The 18383-nt window shown below is 43.4% G+C and overlaps 1 protein-coding gene across 4 annotated transcripts; it reads left to right on the plus strand.

The window, feature by feature from the left end:
- The first annotated feature begins 202 nt into the window (after positions 1-202).
- Positions 203-10762, plus strand: zbtb2 (zinc finger and BTB domain containing 2). 4 transcript variants are annotated; one of them, XM_012963016.3, is made up of 3 exons: positions 203-1267; positions 3831-4019; positions 6254-10762. In XM_012963016.3, exons 2-3 carry the CDS (start codon positions 3847-3849, stop codon positions 7623-7625), a joined length of 1545 nt encoding a protein of 514 aa, XP_012818470.1. In that variant the 5' UTR covers positions 203-1267; positions 3831-3846; the 3' UTR covers positions 7626-10762. The 4 variants fall into 4 exon arrangements, with proteins under 4 accessions (XP_012818470.1, NP_001016668.1, XP_012818469.1 ...); NM_001016668.2 differs by having other exon boundaries at positions 1194-1253; positions 6254-7999; XM_012963015.3 differs by lacking the exon at positions 203-1267 and adding an exon at positions 1822-2074.
- The last annotated feature ends 7621 nt before the right edge of the window (positions 10763-18383 follow it).

An 18383-nucleotide genomic window follows, 5' to 3' on the forward strand; every position in this document is an offset into this window, starting at 1 on the left:
GCAAACAATTGGCTAAAGGCAGCTATAATAAGCCATAACAGAATAAGAATGGTCTTTATGTATATACAGGCAGCAGCTTTTCGAGAGAAAGAATGAAAACATGAATAGGGGAGTCTATTGCCTACTATTCTAGCCAAGAATTGACTAAAACTTCCTTCAAATTTAATTACTCTTTCCTAACATGTCTGTAATGTATCTACTACACATAGCTTACAGACCAGTCTAAAATGCACACATTATATCTATGGCAACCTCATGGGGAAAGCACTTATTGGGAAAGGGTTTAATGTCAAAGGGATTTCTTCTACAATGCCTCACAACTAGAAACATAATAAAGGGGCATATTTGACTCAACCTGACCTTGTTTCCTGGTATAAAAGCTATAGAACATGATGCTCATATTTATATAAGGATGCCTATGACATATACCAGTTAAAATGAGGACAAATCAAGACATGCAGGTAAAGGATATATGTGTTGTGTATATAATATATAGATTTTCCTAAAATAAGGAGACAATATATTAATCAGTGCATGGATTATACTTTATTGATAAACACCGACATTAAACGAATAACAAAGGTGAGGCTGTGGGACCCCACAAGAAATCAAACTGGAAAGTATAGAGATGAATCCATAAGCGGCGCCGCTGGCAGAATTTAAAGGGCAAGTTACCCCGCCATGTGCATGTAGGTAAATAAGGAGGTAGCGCACAGAATAAGTTGGCAAGTTCAGCCCCCATGACTGACTGCTGAGCTATAGTGGGACGCCTCTGTTACACGGTTATTGTCCCACATGTGAGTTGGCTGCTAAGCACGTTTTATCCGGAGCCGAGTACGCCTGCTCCAACCTACTTTGTTTATTCGCTTTTCCTCCTAAGGAACTTGATAAACACAGCAAGAGCGATGGGAGTACCGAGATGGCGGCGGCGGAGGGGCCGCGGTGTTTGCAGCTTCCCTCGCCACAGGCAACGAGCCCCACACAGACATAGAGAGCTCAGTGATAGGCGGAGGGGGAGGGGAGGGCGGCTCTCGCCTAACACTCCCGGCGGGAGAGAGCATGCAAAGCTTCACTGCACGACTCACCCCCCCTCCCCCGCTGCCGGTCATGTGACCTTAACGTAACCGGACAGGAAAGCACCGACCGTTTTTCCCCTCCCTCGGAGAGGAAGAGAAGAAGCGCGGAGGACACGGCTGGCACCGTACACGGGCTCTGGTTTCCCCTCACTGACACCGTAGGATTAGAGCGCGGAGGTGAGTGCTACTGAGTAAGTCGGAGCTGCGCCGCTGCCAACACCACGTGGCCCCATCCGGAGGCGCTGCGGCCCGTACGCTCGGGTTTATCCGCATTATATCGGCAGCGCGGTGCCCCGGGCCTCTCTGCAGCGCTGTAGGGAATGGGCTCATAGCGACAGAGTGGGCTACAGGGCCCAGTGCCTCACGGCCATACGGGCGGAACGCATTGCTTTGTTGTGCTTATCACACGGGACGCCTGCGGCCCCGCTTTCCCCTACACGTTACGCGGCGGCCCGGGAGCAATGGTACAGGGAACGGACAAAGCGCCCGAAATCGTCAGTCATTAGCCCGTCTTCCCCACCCCCTCCTTCGCCTCTCTGCCGCCCGCCATGTATTTGCGGCGCCCAGGCCCACTCCTCCTCACCCCGCCTCCTCCGCTCAGGCAACAATCAAGGCTGCGGCCATCTTTGTTCGTTATTTCCACCTTCCCCCCACCAGACGCTGCTCTTGTCACACAGCTGCGCGGAAGTGGGTGGTGTCTGCCGGCCCCTCCCCCCAGCTGTGCCGCCGCCCCCTCTCCCTGCTCCCCCCGGAATATCACGTGGTTGGGATGCTCGCCGAGCTTTCCTTGCCTTGGAGTTTGGGCTCGCCCATTCCCAGTGCTTTATTGGGGTGTCTACAGTCACCTTAGAGTATAAGTGTCGTTTTGAAAAGGCCCAGGACTCTAGCACAGTGTTACATCCATGACTAAGCGAGCTTTAGTACTCCCGGCTTAGCGAAAGTGCCGCCTCCAGCGGTGCCACGCCGACGGCTCGCTACAATGGGGTATCCGCGCTATAGTATGTCCGCTATTGGGCCTCACAGCGCAACCCCCTCTGTGCCTGTATTGCAGGGCTGTACCCAGACGAGGCTTTCTCCCCTAGAATTATAGCTTAAGGATCGACTGCAGAAACAAATTGTAGCCCCCCCCCCACAGTAGAAAGTAATGGTACAATCCCATACCCTATAGAGCAGGGAGCTGGTTGTAGGGCAGACAGGCCTAAAAGAGCAAGGAATACAAAACAGTCTCTGTCTATACTGTCCAATTGCATGCTGGGTATTGTAGTTTTATATTAATCCTATCTGTAGGCTAATTGTTAGATACAAACTACATTACCCAGCACACAGTGGGACACGCATGTCAGGTTTAATAGGGGAAAACTTTGACTAGTTTCCAAACTACAAACCCGCCAAGGCTCCAAAAAATAGCCCAAATTAGCGGGTTTGTACTTTGGAATCCTGCCTGGGCTTTAAGTTAGTAGCCCAATTTGGCAACCCTGGGCTGCAGTGCCACCAGGCAGGCTATGGACTGTGAGATTGGTCACAATTTCTCAGCCTTATGGCACTCACAACCACCTATTATAGTGCCCAGTTATGTGCTGCCGTGGCACAGTCAATCCCGCTTCCCCAAAAGGGCCACTCTACCTTGTGGTATTGTTCTCCTTGTGCAGTTGCCCAGTGACTTTCAATAGCTAAAAGTGAATGTACTTGTGGTTCAGCTTGCAGTTTCAGCTTTTTACTGATAGTTTAGTCACAAGGCAGTTCTCTCAGGCCTCCTAGTGTACTTTACTTCCATTACAAGGGGCCGTGGGCTAGCAGTCCTGTGATATTGTATGAGAGAGTCCTGTGCGGGCCTAGACCCAACTACACATTGCCCCTGCCCCCTGACCTGCTACCCAACCCTACCAGCAGTGGGTTAACTTTATACTGACTAGGGGACTAAAATGGATTTGACTCCATCCGAGAAGGCAGATGAACCTGGTCAGAAAAGCAAATCTTTATTTTCCACAAGAGGCCCGGGAGAGATTTGTAGATCAGAGCCTACTGGCAACCTATTATATGATTTAGCTTATTGTACAGCACTGCAGAATATGTAGGCGCTTTATAAATAAATGTTATTAATAATAATAGCTAAATGCACAGTTAGCCAAATAGAGCCCCTTCTCATAGTAGGGAAAATGTCCTGGCTTTTTGTATATTATGTATTAATATGACGAATCAGTGCCAGCATAGCTATAACTCTGTAGTAAGTACAGCTCTGCCAGTAGGGATGCCTCCTAACTGGTAAGAATGATGCTTGATGCCAGTGTTATTAATAGGGAAAAATATAGAAATGCTGGTATATTTTTTCCAGATAAAGGTGGTAACCCTATCCGCTGGGGAAATTAAAGCCATAGTGACATCCTTCCAATAATATGCTTATGGTAAAAGCTTCATTTTTCTTACTTGGTGTCTGCACTGACCTACAGAAAAGAGTTGCTTAGACAAACTGTATACTGACATTGTTATGTATATGTTATATGAGCAACCCCAGGTTGCATGGCCTCTCATTGTATGGTAGATCATCCAGTTCTTTAAATTAGTTGGTGCGCTCTGCTCTGATTTATACACAGACAGAATTGTTATTGCCTCCTGTTTATTCCAGTGGCTTTTTATATTTGCTGATATTCCAGACGTAAGGCTTAGCTAATATTTAAATGCAAGCTCAGCCCCTCCATTTTTTCATTCATAGAAATCAAATACATTTGTCTATTAAGGATTTATCATTTCTTTCAGGTTACCACAAGAAAAGATGGATTTGGCCAACCATGGACTAATACTGCTGCAGCAGTTAAATGCCCAGAGAGAGTTTGGTTTTCTATGTGACTGCACAGTTGCAATTGGTGATGTCTACTTTAAGGCTCACAAATCTGTCCTTGCATCATTTTCCAACTATTTCAAGATGCTCTTTGTACACCAGACAAGGTAATGATATTTCATTTCTTATTACAAAGCATTACAAATGTAGTAAAATGGTTCTAAAATGAAAATGTCTAAAGTTTTACAAACCAACTCTAATCTATACTACTTGGCAAGCAATTCTTGCTTTCAGCACTCCTTACATTTTCCTTTAGAGAGACCACTATTTCCCTTACCCCCTATGAGATCATTGGGCGTAACATAACTATCCAATATGAATTAAACATTTTTAGTGCTTTAAAAGTTATTTGTAAATGTAATTGCTACTGGAAGCAGCATTTGCTTAACTCCTTAAACAATGTTGCAAAGGTCAGTTTCCTCCAGCAAGTCAGGTCTACCAATCTGCTGCCTTGTGTTACATTGTTTTAAGTGCCAGAGCCACCAGGGCAGAGAATAGAAAGGACAGGCAGACACTGCTTCTAATAGCAATTATATATACAAATAACTCAAAAACCATTACAAATTTGTAATCATTGTATATTGCAAAGTTGCTTAAAATTTGTTTTCTATTATTAGGCAACATTTTTATTTTGGGTTGACTTTAAGTGCCATGTGGTAAGAGACACCATAGGACGGAAGCCTTTGCCCCCTAGAGCTTTCAATCTAAGTGCTAATTTGGAAAATTCCTTGGTTTTATGAATTAGTCACTTTATCTGAAAATACAAATAATATTATGAACAACTAGATTATTTTATTATTTTTTGTTTGTATATACTGTTGTATACCTGTGCACTCGCTCAGTTTAGTTGTTTCTGGCTAAATAGTTTGACCAATGTGATCCTCAATCAGCATTTTAGCTGATTTTGCCATCAACCTGAAAAATGTTGAATCTGAATATCTTAAGTCAGTGCTGTCCAACTGGCGGCCCGCGGGCCGCATGCGGCCCTCGACCCCCCTCTGTGTGGCCCCCCACCTGTCTGGCTGCTTTGATGGCTTAACTTTGTGTAAACTTTAAATGGTATCAGTACTGAGATTAACTGCCCCCCCTGCATGGTTCTCACCTCAGATTCAGGCTGTAATCCCTCTGTATTGTTTAAAAATGTAATCCCCTGTGTTGTTCACACCTTTTAATCCCTGCATTGTTCACCCCCTGCAGTGTTCACACCTCAGGCTCAGGCTGTAATCACCCCCATTGTTCACCTCTTCACACCTTAGACATTGTATGTACTGCCTGGCCTGTGTATAGGCAGCATAGGGTAGGCAAAGTATGGCACATAGGCAGCATAGGGCAGGGAGTGTATGGCACACACAGGCAGCATAGGGCAGGCAGAGTGCTGCCTGTGTGTGCCATACTCTGTCTGTCCTATGCTGCCTGTGGGAGGTGAACCTGGCAGGGTTTTGTTCTTGGAGTTTGTTAGCAGTTGGAAATAGCCATTAAATGGTCCCTAAGGTGTGTAATTATGTGCTGCGGGTTGCTATGCTATCCACAGGGGAGGAGGTATATGGACTTAAGGGTGTGTCTTAATATGACATAATATAATTCTTTAACATATGAATGATAGTTGATATCCCTGCAGCGACCATTGTGATAAAATGGGTGTGGTTTGAAGTGGGGGTGGTTTCAAATGGGGGAGTGGCCAAAACTGGCTTCCATTATCGGCCCTCCACCATGTATGCGAGAGAAATTCCGGCCCTCAGCACCTCAGAAGTTGGACAGCACTGTCTTAAGTGATCTGATTGACTGGATCATATTGGTCAGTTTAGAACATCCAGTAATGCACATTATTGGATACGTTGCACAATAACTGCCCAATGACTGCATTGTCCAGTGTGTGGACACTTATTTTTAAATGTTATGGCCTCTTAGAGTTAAATAATTTGTAGGGGTAGCTCAGACTCTGCGCCTGTGCAGGACAATGAGCAGCAGCATGCAAATGCGCCAACCCAGAAGGCATTGTGGGAAGTTTGAGCCCAATTAAGGAAGCATTTGGAAAAGAGGCCACATGGCTGCACTGATCTTTCCTTGCCCTGTAATTCTGTAAAACAGGGTTAACCCTATACTGATATAAAGAGTTACAGAAACAGATGAATTTGTTTTGTAATTAAATCTACTCTTGGAGTTTGATAATTAGTAGAAAAGGTGCGGCACATCCCAGTCCATTGGGCTCTCTTATTCGCATGCTAGAAAGGGCTTATTTGCCACTCTGATACTGGGTTATAGCTGACAAAATGTTTATTTGTGGTTGCTATAATAATTGATCTAAGTAAAAATAATAATCCTGTCTTTTGTTTCTTTGCAGTGAATGTGTTCGTTTGAAATCAACAGACATCCAACCAGACATATTTAGCTATCTATTACACCTTATGTACACTGGGAAAATGGCACCTCAGCTTATTGATCCTGTACGACTGGAGCAAGGCATCAAATTTTTACACGCCTTCCCCCTCATCCAAGAAGCCAGCCTTGCAAGTCACGGTGGATTTTCCCATGCAGATCAAGTATTCCCATTAGCATCATCTCTGTATGGTATTCAGATTGCTGATCACCAGATAAGGCCCCCTGCAAAGGTCACTCCAGCCACTGAAAAGGCAACTCGTGATACTCGGTCACAAACCTCCAGGCTGGGTCAAGATACCACATCAGAGAATGTACAAATAAGTCAGCTTCCGTCTGCACTTCCTACAGCTAACCGCACAAATCTAACTTTCTCTGAAACAGTTCATGCTCCCCTGTCTCCTGAAGCCAGTTCATCTGTGCTCCCAACAGCAACTTCTGTGGAGGAGAACAGCATGGAGGAATCGCCAACTGATGAGCAAAATACATCACTGACAATTGCGCACGTCAAGCCGAGCATCATGAAACGGAATGGTAGCTTTCCTAAATACTATGCCTGTCATCTGTGTGGCCGTCGCTTTAACCTGAGGAGTAGCCTTCGTGAGCACCTTCAGCTTCATACAGGAATACCATTTAGTTCTGCTGCTGGACAGACAGAGACCAGCATATCCCCCTCTTTTTGCAACAATGGAGCTGATCTAGGAAAAGAATCCATGGAAACTACAGAGGCTGGCATAATAAGTGACAGTGATATGCCACAAATTTCTGACTCTCCAATCATTGATGGGCAGCAGCAGGCAGAAACCCCACCCCCCACCGACATTGCAGATATTGATAATCTTGAGCAGGCAGACCAGGAAAGGGAAGTGAAGCGTAGAAAATATGAGTGCAGCATTTGCGGGCGAAAATTTATTCAAAAAAGCCATTGGAGGGAACACATGTATATCCACACAGGAAAGCCATTCAAATGTAGTACATGTGACAAGAGCTTCTGCAGGGCTAACCAAGCAGCGAGGCATGTGTGTCTAAAGAGTTCTGATACCTACACGGTGGTGGACAAACAGACTCTGGAGTTGTGCTCGTTTGACGAAGGCAGCCAAATGGACAACATGCTAGTTCAAACAAATAAACGTTACAAGTGCAACGTCTGTGACAAAACTTTCTCAACACCCAATGAGGTGGTCAAACACACGTGCCAATCGCAAAACTCAGATGTCTTTGCTCTGGAAGAGGAAGGGAAGCCCCTCCTGTTGAGCAGTGGGGACTCAGAGGCTGCAGATAATGAGCACTCTATGCTGGCATCTATTAAAAAAGAGCAAGAAGGAGTGCTGGATTAATTCTGCTCTTTATATACTTTGTTTCCTTCTAAATGCTTTTTTACTTAGAAACTGCTGTTTTTTTTTTGTTTTTGTTTTTTTTTTTTAATCACTTTTTCTTTCTTCTACCACGTGTGTAGAGTAGAGAGCGAAACTCACAGGTCGGCAAAGGAAACCATGCTTTTGTGTTAGGTAACCTTTTGCATTAAGGCTCCCTCTTGATTCCTATTTTATAATACTATTTGTTCTGTTGGTCCTACACAACTGGAAAGATGGCCCTTTTGTCAGTAGAACTACTGAGGCTTGTAAGTGGAACATGTTTCGGAAATTGAAGTGTTTTTGTGAATAATGGAAAGCAAGGATTTGGGGTAAAAAAATAAATAGAAATGCATACACATTTAATATATCATGAATTTTTTTCATCATGTTTATTATTGATCATACGCCATACTGCACTCACTAACCAATACTTATATCCATGGTCCATAAATACAAATTTCTAATCTCCAGAGCTCTTGGAAGGGTTTCTTTTTAAAACCACATCATTTTATATTATTGGGAAGCCTAATCTCTCTAGCTGAGATCGTATCATTTGAATCCAGTTAGTACAATAGCAGTCCTCATTATGCAATAGGTATAGGTCACTGAGGTTCAGTGTCGCCGTGGAAGTTCAGTTTATACATAATGGTATAAAATGATGCTTGCCAGTAGACCTCTAGTATCTCTATAGATAATCAAGTGCACTTTGTTGGCACAATATACCATCATACAAATATTCAATACACTGTTGTTGGGAGACAATACAAAAATAGGACACAGTAGAGGTACCGAAACTAGGATACCATTTGCAGCACATTTTCTTGAAGCAAACTATTTGTTATGTTACTCCTCCACCCAATAGCAATATCTATATTTTATATAAGGGTTGTAACCCCAAAACCATTCATAGGTCCATGATTCAAACATGGCTCTTTTCTTAGAAAATATTTTTAGTTTGCTTAGGGTCCTAGATGTATTTTGTCCTCTTTACTTGTAGAAGACATATTTGTCTCATCAGATACAGCAAAGCTGTGTGTGTTTTGTCTTTCTTTTGCTTTGCCAGTGCATGGTATATGCAGATAACTGCGTTATTGTTCTTTTAACTCATACTAATCTTTGCACAGCAGCCTGCCGTGCCTTACTGCTTCCCTTCTTACTCCCATCAACATCATTCACTGTCGATTTAGCTCATAGTTCTTTTTTGTTGATAAACAAGCCCATGCAGGATATCCACCCAAGGTTTGGGAACATAGAATGGGAAGAATGTAGAATTAAAGCTATGTAGAGATGTATAAAGCTTGTTTTTGGAACCTTCCAACAGTCTGTTGCCTGGCACCTTCTGGGTCAAACCACCAAGCAGCAGCCGGAATGAGAATTCTGTGACCCCTGCCACATGCAGAGTTGGTGAGCAGCTAGTAATCCTGTATGCAAGGCCTGCTCTCAGAGTGCCATTTGTGCCAACAGTAAAGCTTGATTTGCTTTAGAAATTGGAACTATGAAAATGACATGGATTACTCAATTACTTGTTTTTATATGCTGAGCTGGGGCATACATTTGTTTTATGATTTTCTTTTCTCTCTCTTCAGCCACTTTGTTCCTTAGAATCTAAAGAAGCTTGTTAGATGTACTGTAATCTTCATAAAAAGGAAAGAGTAGTTATCCCGGGTGGCATTGGGCTTGCCCACAACATTTCTAGAGTTTCCTTAAGGCTGGGCAGTGCTTATACATACTATTAGTACTCTGTGACTCCCATTTACTTAGACACAAAGCAGCCCTTTAGTGCTGGTGCTCAGCATGCAGTTTTTGATGGGATTTAACCTTTGCACATTGCTCGCCATTACTGGACAATACGCAAGTGTCAACTGAGATTCTCACTGCAGTCCATTGGTCTGCAACTTCCTTGTGGCTCAATGTAGGAAACTCAGCCAGTCTTGCCAACATGTTATAGCAAAAGCAGGATGCCACAGAGGTGTTTAAACATGCTTAAAGGGGAAGTTAGATGGACCTATTCTTAGCAACTTTTTTTTTTTTTTTTTTCAAATCTTGATCTTTCTGTTCTTGAACTGCAGCTAAGAATTGTTGTCTGGTTGCCGGGGCCACAGGCTCCTGCAATATAAAAAATTATGAGGCTGTATTTTTATTTTTCTCAGCTTTTATTGCTTCTATTTCTGTTTAGCCCTTCTCTTATTCACTCACAATAAAAATGTAAATAGAAAATAAAGGCCAGTCACAAATTCTATATATGTAGCGTTAATTTTAAAGGGGTTGTTCACCTTTAAATTAACTTTTAGAATGTTGTAGAGAGTGTCATTATGAGACAATTTGCTATTGGTCTTCATTTTTTTTTTTTTTTTACGTTTTTGAATTGTTTAGCAGCTATCTGGTTGCTAGGGTCCAGTTTACCCAGCAACCAGGCAGTGGTTTGAATGCGAGACAGGAATATAAATAGGAGAGGGACTGAATAGAAAGATAAGTAATAAATAGAAACATTAACAAAACAATTGTAGCTTTAAAGAGTTCTAGTTCTTTTGGCTGCCGGGGTCAGTGACCCCCATTTGAAAGTTGTAAAGAGACAGAAAAGGAAAGCAAATAATTCAAAAACTATAACAAAAAAAACAACTGAAAAGTGAAGTATTGGCCATTCTATAACACTTAACAAAGGTAAACTGCCGCTTTAACCTCATTCACAATCAACCAAACAAAAGTAACCCAACCTTATAAGCATGGGGTCTGTTACCCACTGCCACTGTAGTTCTGCTGCAACTGCCACCTGTTTCTCCCAACACAAGCAGCATATGACAGACGCATTACATACACAACCAAAGTACCCGTGCAAGGCTGCCATTATGAGCAAATATACATGGATATAAAGCCAGAAGAACTTTTTTTATTTAAAGAGAGGAATTTCCTTTTATGAATATGTCCGACTGTTATTCCTGAGCAAATGATTGGATTGTCACTGCCTTTGCATTGCTGGATCTGGTTACAGAAACTCAAGGGAATAGGCTTCTAACTGACAAAAAGCTGTAGCAGTTCCGCTTCTATTAACTTGTTGCTTGATACTCATTGTCATGTATATAAACTTTATTTTCATCAGAATAAAGCAATCTTTATTAGAACATGTTCTGCAGGTTATTTCTACTTATCTGGGAGTTTATGGGGGAGGGGTGGCTGCGAGTGCAATTTACATTCCCAATCACTGTAAACACTTTTCCAAATGTCCTTAAAGGACATGTAAACCCCACACACAAAAATGATCAGTGAACAGCCTCTTTGAAATCTTTCAATACCGGCCAATCTGGTTGTTCAGAGGTTAATAGTAAGGCTGCAACATCCCCTTAATCACTTAGATTTCCTTCTTCTCCTGTAACCCACACAGCCCCCTCCCTCAGGAATTTGCTTTGGCTGTTGGCTTGTGGGCATGCTCAGTGGTTCTAAGCTCAGATTACTAAACGGCCCCCAGTCTAGCAGCCAGTGAAGAGATGGCATTGCTGGTTCCTATAGAAACTCAGCTTTAATTGTCTGCTTCAGGTTTTCTCCTGAGCTCAGCTTTACCATTACAGTGCTCAAACAAAGCAGAACTTTTATCAGAGACAGTTGTGCCTGTGTAAGCCTGTATTCTTGATGAAATGTATGCTGAATAAGGGTCTTTGTGTGCGTCTATGCTGTTTGCAGATGTTAACGTATCTGATTACCGTATATACTCGAGTATAAGCCGAGTTTTTCAGCACCAAAAATGTGCTGAAAAAGTCGCCCTCGGTTTATACTCGAGTATATTCATAAAACAGTATCTGTCTTTGCAATGTATATTCTTTGCACTGCTGGTCATGACTCCTGAAACAGCAAAGCAGCCAGCCGGGAGAACTGCAGTGTTTGAAGATGGCATTCGCTGCGCACCCCCCCCCCCCGAAGGACGGAAGCGCATACAGCAACTAAAACCCGGCAGCACACAGCAGCGGTATTGGGAAAACTCAGTGCGCAAGGGCGCGTAACAATAGCCCAGTTCTGCTCTAGGCTGGGCCGTGACCGTCCAAATTTAGCGTGCAGAGAAAGTACATTGTATTCAAAGTTCGGCACCTGAAACTTGAAGCGGTTTCCATGGTGACAGCAATGTGGTAAGAATTGTGGCCGGGGTTATTGCTTTCCCAGAATGATGCGGGTGGGTGACCGGCTTCCCTTCTGTCTAAGCTCCGCCCTTTCCCCTGACAGTGACCATGGCGTCTGTAGCTGGCGCGTCTCTTTTCCTGCTCTACCTGATAAGCAAGCGGAGGGGGGCAAGCGGGTAAGATGGTTGTCTGTGTGTGGGACGCAACGCAGGGCCCTGATTGGGCAGTGTCTCACTTTAACCTTTTCCTCGGGGCATTCCAGGCCATGACTAAGAGGTCTGTTCCACACCTGTGCCATACAGGTATTTCAGGGGAAAAGGGATAGGGTGTTAAAGAAGTGCAACAACCCATTGCTGTTTTTCTCCTTTTTTGCTGAGTTATATCTCATATATCTACCGTTAACAGTTAACTGTTACTGTTTAAGTTAAGAGGCCAATATTTTCTAGCACACAATGCTGCCACTCAGTGTGGCTCACATGCAGAACACCGTATACTTCACTCACAGGCCAAGCCAATGGAAGAGGCAGCAGGCACTGATTTGGGAATCCGCATATATGGTACCCTTAGCAGGACATTGGGGCAGCAAAACAGAATTAACCAAAGCTTGCCAGTTGCTTTGATTTTCATCTTATCATTACTTAGTATGGCAGCCTCCTTAGCCTTCCCAAACTTGCCTGACAGTTAAAAAAAAAAAAAAAAAACAGTAGTAGCTGCTGCATTTCCCCTAGGCTTATACTTGAGTCAATAAGTTTTTCCAGTTTTCTTAGGTAAAATTAGGTACCTCGGCTTATATTCGGATCGGCTTATACTCGAGTATATACGGTATGTATCAGAGGAAAAATGGCCACTGGGTGAAAGCTGCTATTTGCTTTAGGAAAATGTGATGGTGCTGGCAAGCGGAGGGGATATATGCAGTACAGATGATGCCATTTGGGTGGGGGAGACATGCCCAACTGATATACATTGTAGGAAAAGAGCGAGTTAGTCACCGGCGATGGATCTCTGCTGTCACTGTGACTAAAGGTGGCCATACACTATAAGTGATCCCCAACCAGTGGCTCAGGAGTAACATGTTGCTCACCAACCCCTTGGATGTTGCTCCCAGTGGCCCCAAAGCAGGTGCTTATTCTTTAATTCTTGGCCTGAACGCAAATGCATGAAAACAACATGTACTGCCAAACAGAGCCTCATGTAGGCTGCCAGCCCACACAGGGGCTACCAAATAGCAATTCTTATTGGCACCCCCAGAAACATTTTTCATGCTTGTGTTGCTCCCAAACTCTTTTTACATGCATCAACGAGCCAATGGAATAATCAAACCTGCCAATTTCAGGCCAGATGCCAGTCAGGGAGGTGCACCGGTGGGGCCCATACACGGGCAGATAAGCTGCCGAATCATTCTACAGGACAGTATCAGCAGCTGCAATCTGCCTGCACATGGCTACATTAACTGTGTCAAAATGCCTTTCCAGCAACAACAACAGGAGTCGCTGGTGGAAAGGCCTTCACATTGCTTTGGTTCCCACATTGCTAATGCTCTATTGGGGCGACTTACACGCTCCCTGGGGCATTAGCCTAAGGCTCATGGCAGGCAGGGTATCATTTGTGCAGCAGAGATGCTCCCAGATGAGGAAAATTATTGCCAGGCTGATTTTGGCCAGAAAATTTGTACGTGAGCAATATTTATAGCAACTGAAACTAACATAAAGGCTCCTTGGCAGGATTCAGGTGCTACTTGGGTGCTGATGCCAGTGGGAACACATCCAGCGTGCCAGATGCCTAAGCAATGATATTTGTGCCTTATCAGCAACTGTAAATTTGTGTGGAGTTAAGCAGAGACAGAGAATGCATGGCTACCCCCTGCTGCTACTACCCTACTAGAGTCCTGCCACTACTGCCCTACTAGAGTCCTACCCCCTACTAGAGTCCTGCCACTACTGCCCTTCTAGAGTCCTACCCCCTACTAGAATCCTGCCGCTACTGCCCTTAAAGAGTCCTACCCCCTACTAGAGTCCTGCCGCTACTGCCCTTCTAGAGTCCTACCCCCTACTAGAATCCTGCCGCTACTGCCCTTCTAGAGTCCTACCCCGTACTAGAATCCTGCCGCTACTGCCCTTAAAGAGTCCTACCCCCTACTAGAGTCCTGCCGCTACTGCCCTTCTAGAGTCCTACCCCCTACTAGAATCCTGCCGCTACTGCCCTTCTAGAGTCCTACCCCCTACTAGAATCCTGCCGCTACTGCCCTTCAAGAGTCCTACCCCATACTAGAGTCCTGCCGCTACTGCCCTTCTAGAGTCCTACCCCATACTAGAGTCCTGCCGCTACTGCCCTTCTAGAGTCCTACCCCCTACTAGAATCCTGCCGCTACTGCCCTTCTAGAGTCCTACCCCCTACTTAAGTCCTACCCCCTATTAGAGTCGTGCAGCTGTTCGGGTGCCCTGTGAGTTGTGGGTAGGATATCCAGATGAAGGTTGCAGGTCTTACTCATATTTCTTAACTTATCTATATTTTACTCCTTCAATCATTTTTTAAATGTTCTTTTTCTACCCCCACCCACTGAATAACTGATCCTGTACCTGTATAGGAATACTGACCCATGCTGTTCATTACTGGCAATTAAAGGGAGACACTGAATCCATCATTTTTGGATCTGGATCACAAATATGTGCTTTTACCTTCCTGACAGGAAAGTTTTGATAAATATGGACATTATTTAAGTGCTGGGAATCCTTCAGGTTTTTTTTGTTTTTTTCACAAAAAATGCATCAGTTTGCTGTATGTGTGTGTACAAGTGCATGGTTAGAGGGAACAGTGTAAGCAACTGCCTCAAACTGGGCTCTAATACTTGCACTCATTTCTCAGACAGCCTACTGGAGCCGAGTATTGATTCTATTCTAATTAATTTGAATTTATCATTAATGTGAAGTTTTAGTCAATGGGCATTTCTTTCTGTACCATAGAAGTACAGCGGCACGTGCTTAGGTCTGGTTTATTTGCCACATAATTCATTGGCTAGAATGAACATTAGTGACTTGCAGCCAAATTGAAGGGAAACATCACACAGATCTGCCTTAAAAAAAAAAGGGGTACAGTTATTATTTTAGTTCATACAGTCAAGGCTTTTTATACTGGCATTATATCCATTAATGTTATTTCATGGTACAAATGTACCGACACTGCCAGATAATCTAACAGCGGGTGTATAGATTCCATTGCAGCTTCCAGAGGGCTCTAGCGCAGCAATGTAATGACGTGCTGCAATGCTGCTCCTTCGCTTGTTTTTACACCAATGTAGGATGCAATGCAATGAGCGATGGGGTTCAAAATCATAATATTATGGAGACATCTAGTGGCAGACCTGGGGGGACACAATACAGGGCACATTGATGGCTGTAATACAGTGTGCAGATGTTTGTGCAACCTTTCTCCTGCTTCCCCGCACTACTACTTTATATTTCATATTAATGATGCACACTGAACTTGCAGTCTTTCCTACATTGTATTTTGTTTTACAGCAAGGCTTACTGACACTAGTGAGCATTTAAACAGACAGTGACTGTCACTAGTAGTTTCTGGTATGGCAGGGGCATCGCTGACTATCTGTGCCATGAGCAGCAATAACAGGGACTGGTACTCATTAGTGTTTGGGAGGAGGAGGCTGCGGTTTGTTATGGGCCACGACTAGGTATATGCAGGGTTAGGTTATATACTCGGGTTCTGCCCATCCACATTCCTTTCTAGCTAACTGTTCTTTTATCAAGATCAGCATGCTTTCATTTAAAGGGAAACTCACTTCATTTATATATCTCTTTCTCATTCATGCGTTAATTTTACCGCATTGCGTTAATTCTCGTGCAGAAATAATACTAACACATGATTCACAAACACTGAGACGCACTAAATATCGCATTAGTCTGTGCGAATATTAACACCTACTTGGGGCAGGCGGGACTTAAAGAAAATTGTGGTTAATGAGCTTTTGGCAACACAAAATGGACTTTGCAGTGGGATTTATTCAAGCCTGTGTTGGCCCTAGAGTGATGCAGCCTGCAGGGAGTTTGCAGGGAAATGGGCATTTAAAAAAAAAGTAGTTTTACGAACATAATGGTGTGTATGGCTAATATGGCGTGCGCGAGATAAGTAGTGCATGTACATTAATTAGCATGCACGACAAGTAGCGCGCGTCAAATACCGCACGAATATAGTCTTCGCGACTTAAATAACGCAAACAGCATTGCGTCTAAATTAATGCAAATATCCTTTTAGTCAATTGTGTGTTAAGATGCGAAAAATAAGACGCAATAACATTTTTAACATATTTTGATTTCAAGCAGTTGATTTCCTTTAAGTTGTAGGTAAACTCACATGTGATGAGTTGCATTTGGCTGCACTATAAGAAGCACATGTCAGTGTCAGGCCTAAGGTTGCAAACACCCCAGGCACGCCCCTTCTACAAACCCAACCCCCAACCCTCTTGTTTCCTGGGCTGGATTAAGAACACTCCCAGCATGTTGGCAATTCGTGCACCAAATGCCCTGGACTTACAGATCGGCCAGAAATAGGAGGAGGCAGGCAGAAAAGGCATGTGCCCAGACCCCCCACTATTGAGCATTAGGCCCCCACCTCTGTCCACCCCTAGTTCTGGCCCTGACAAAGATGCAGCCAGTTTAAATGTCTGTGTGTCCAACAGTGAACACGAGGAAGAGAAAGATAAGTAGAAAACCATACCTCCCAACATTTGAAAAGTGTAAAGAGGGACAAAAAGAAATGGCGCGCATAAGCGCACCAACAGTTTTTATAACACGCTCATTTTTCAATTACACCCCCTAAATACCACTCCCATTTTTACAAAATTTGGCAGGTTATTCAAGTTTGAACACATTTCTGGGGGTTTGGGGGTCTTGTTTTATGTATTTTTACAGTTTTGCTAAAAAAAAAGAAGAAATTGCCCTTTAAGTCTCAGTTCCCCCAAGAGACTTATTTAGCTTATTAGTTACAATTGTATCAATGTGCAGGTGTAGCTTGTTAAATCTTTTGGGCTCTCTGCCAAAAAGCCTACTCCGTTAATTAGAGTTGAGAAACATTGTATCTTTTTTAGCATTTAGTGCAGGAGATCAAAGAGAAATGAGGGACTTTGCAGTAAGAATCCGAGACTGTAGGCTGAGCTGTTAAAATTGGGACTGTCCTGCGAAAATCGTGACAGTTGGGAGGTATGAGATAACTTTAAGAAAACTGTAAGACAATCTTAAGGCTGTAGTAGTCCATCTCTGAAAACCTTAAAAGAGAAGGAAAGGTAAAGACTAAGTAAGCTTTATCAGAAAGGTCTATGTAAATACAGCCATAAACACTCACAGAAATGCTGCCCTGACTTCTCTATCAAAAGAAACACAGGCTTTCTTGTCTTCTTTCATGTAAACTTGTTCTTTGGTATTACACTTCCTCTCTCAGAAAAATACTTCATTCCCCAGGTCCAAATCTACGCAGCTCTCTCCGCCCTCCCTTTGCCTGCTCCCTCTCCCATAAGAATTCACTCCCTCTCCCATCAGAATGTATGATCTGAGCTACGGAAGCTACTGAGAAGCTAAAAAAGGCAGCTGCTATCTTAAAGCGGACCTGTCACCCTAAGAAATAACTCCAAATTATTTTCTATATTGTTAGTTGAGCAAAATAAACTTTACTTACTCTATATAAATAATATAAATCTTGTTTCTTTCCGTCTTGGAATTACTCAATCACAGCAAGCAGGCAGGCACCATTTTGTGGACACTGTTATGAAGACAAGCTTTGTATCATGCCAAAATCTTGTTTATGTGCCAGAATGGGGGACCAGATGCCTATGCCCATGCACTGGCTACACAGTTAGATGAGGAGCAGGGAGGGGAAAAGTGAGATGTGCAGTGACATCTAGATAGTGCTGAACGGAAAGCTAAAGTTATTGTCTGCCCCGCCTCTATGCCTAAGGCATAGAGGCGGGGCAACCAATATATGATTGACAGCTGGGATTTTTAAGTGCCTTTACAATGGGTTTGGATGTGTTCATATAAAAATGAATTTGGATTTCATGTTTAATTTGAAAAGGATTTTTATTATACAGTTTTTATGTCTGGGTGACAGGTCCTCTTTAAACAAACAGAGGGAGCTTCTAAGTCTGTTTACTCAGGTATGGTAAAGCTTTCTGCAGAATAAATATAGTGTTCTAGGTGGCACTAATGTGGCAAATCTGTTGGCAGTAAAATATCAAAATGACTTTCCTTCTCCTTTAATGGTACTGTGTGTGTTGCATGCAGAGTTATCAAGACCCCCAATCACATCTACCATCTCAACTCAATGAAATGGGACCGTTTGGTAGGAAGGAGAAACAAAAGAAAGCCTGACTGGAGTTTGCCAAAACACACAAGAACCTCTGCAGGAGAATGTCTTGTGAACACAAGATAAAATTGCAACTTTTTGGTAAGGTACAATATATTTTTGTCTACAGAAAAAAAGACGCCTCCAAAGAAAAGAACTCCCTGCACACATCTCTACAGTCAAACATGGAGGGGCTCACCAATGTTTTGGGGTTGCATTGTTTCCTCTGGAACTATGTACCATGAGCCCTTGCATGGTATTGTGAAACCATGAGGCATTTTGGAGA

This window comes from Xenopus tropicalis, chromosome 5, assembly GCF_000004195.4.
Source record: "Xenopus tropicalis strain Nigerian chromosome 5, UCB_Xtro_10.0, whole genome shotgun sequence".
Classification (NCBI taxonomy): Eukaryota; Metazoa; Chordata; class Amphibia; order Anura; family Pipidae; genus Xenopus; species Xenopus tropicalis.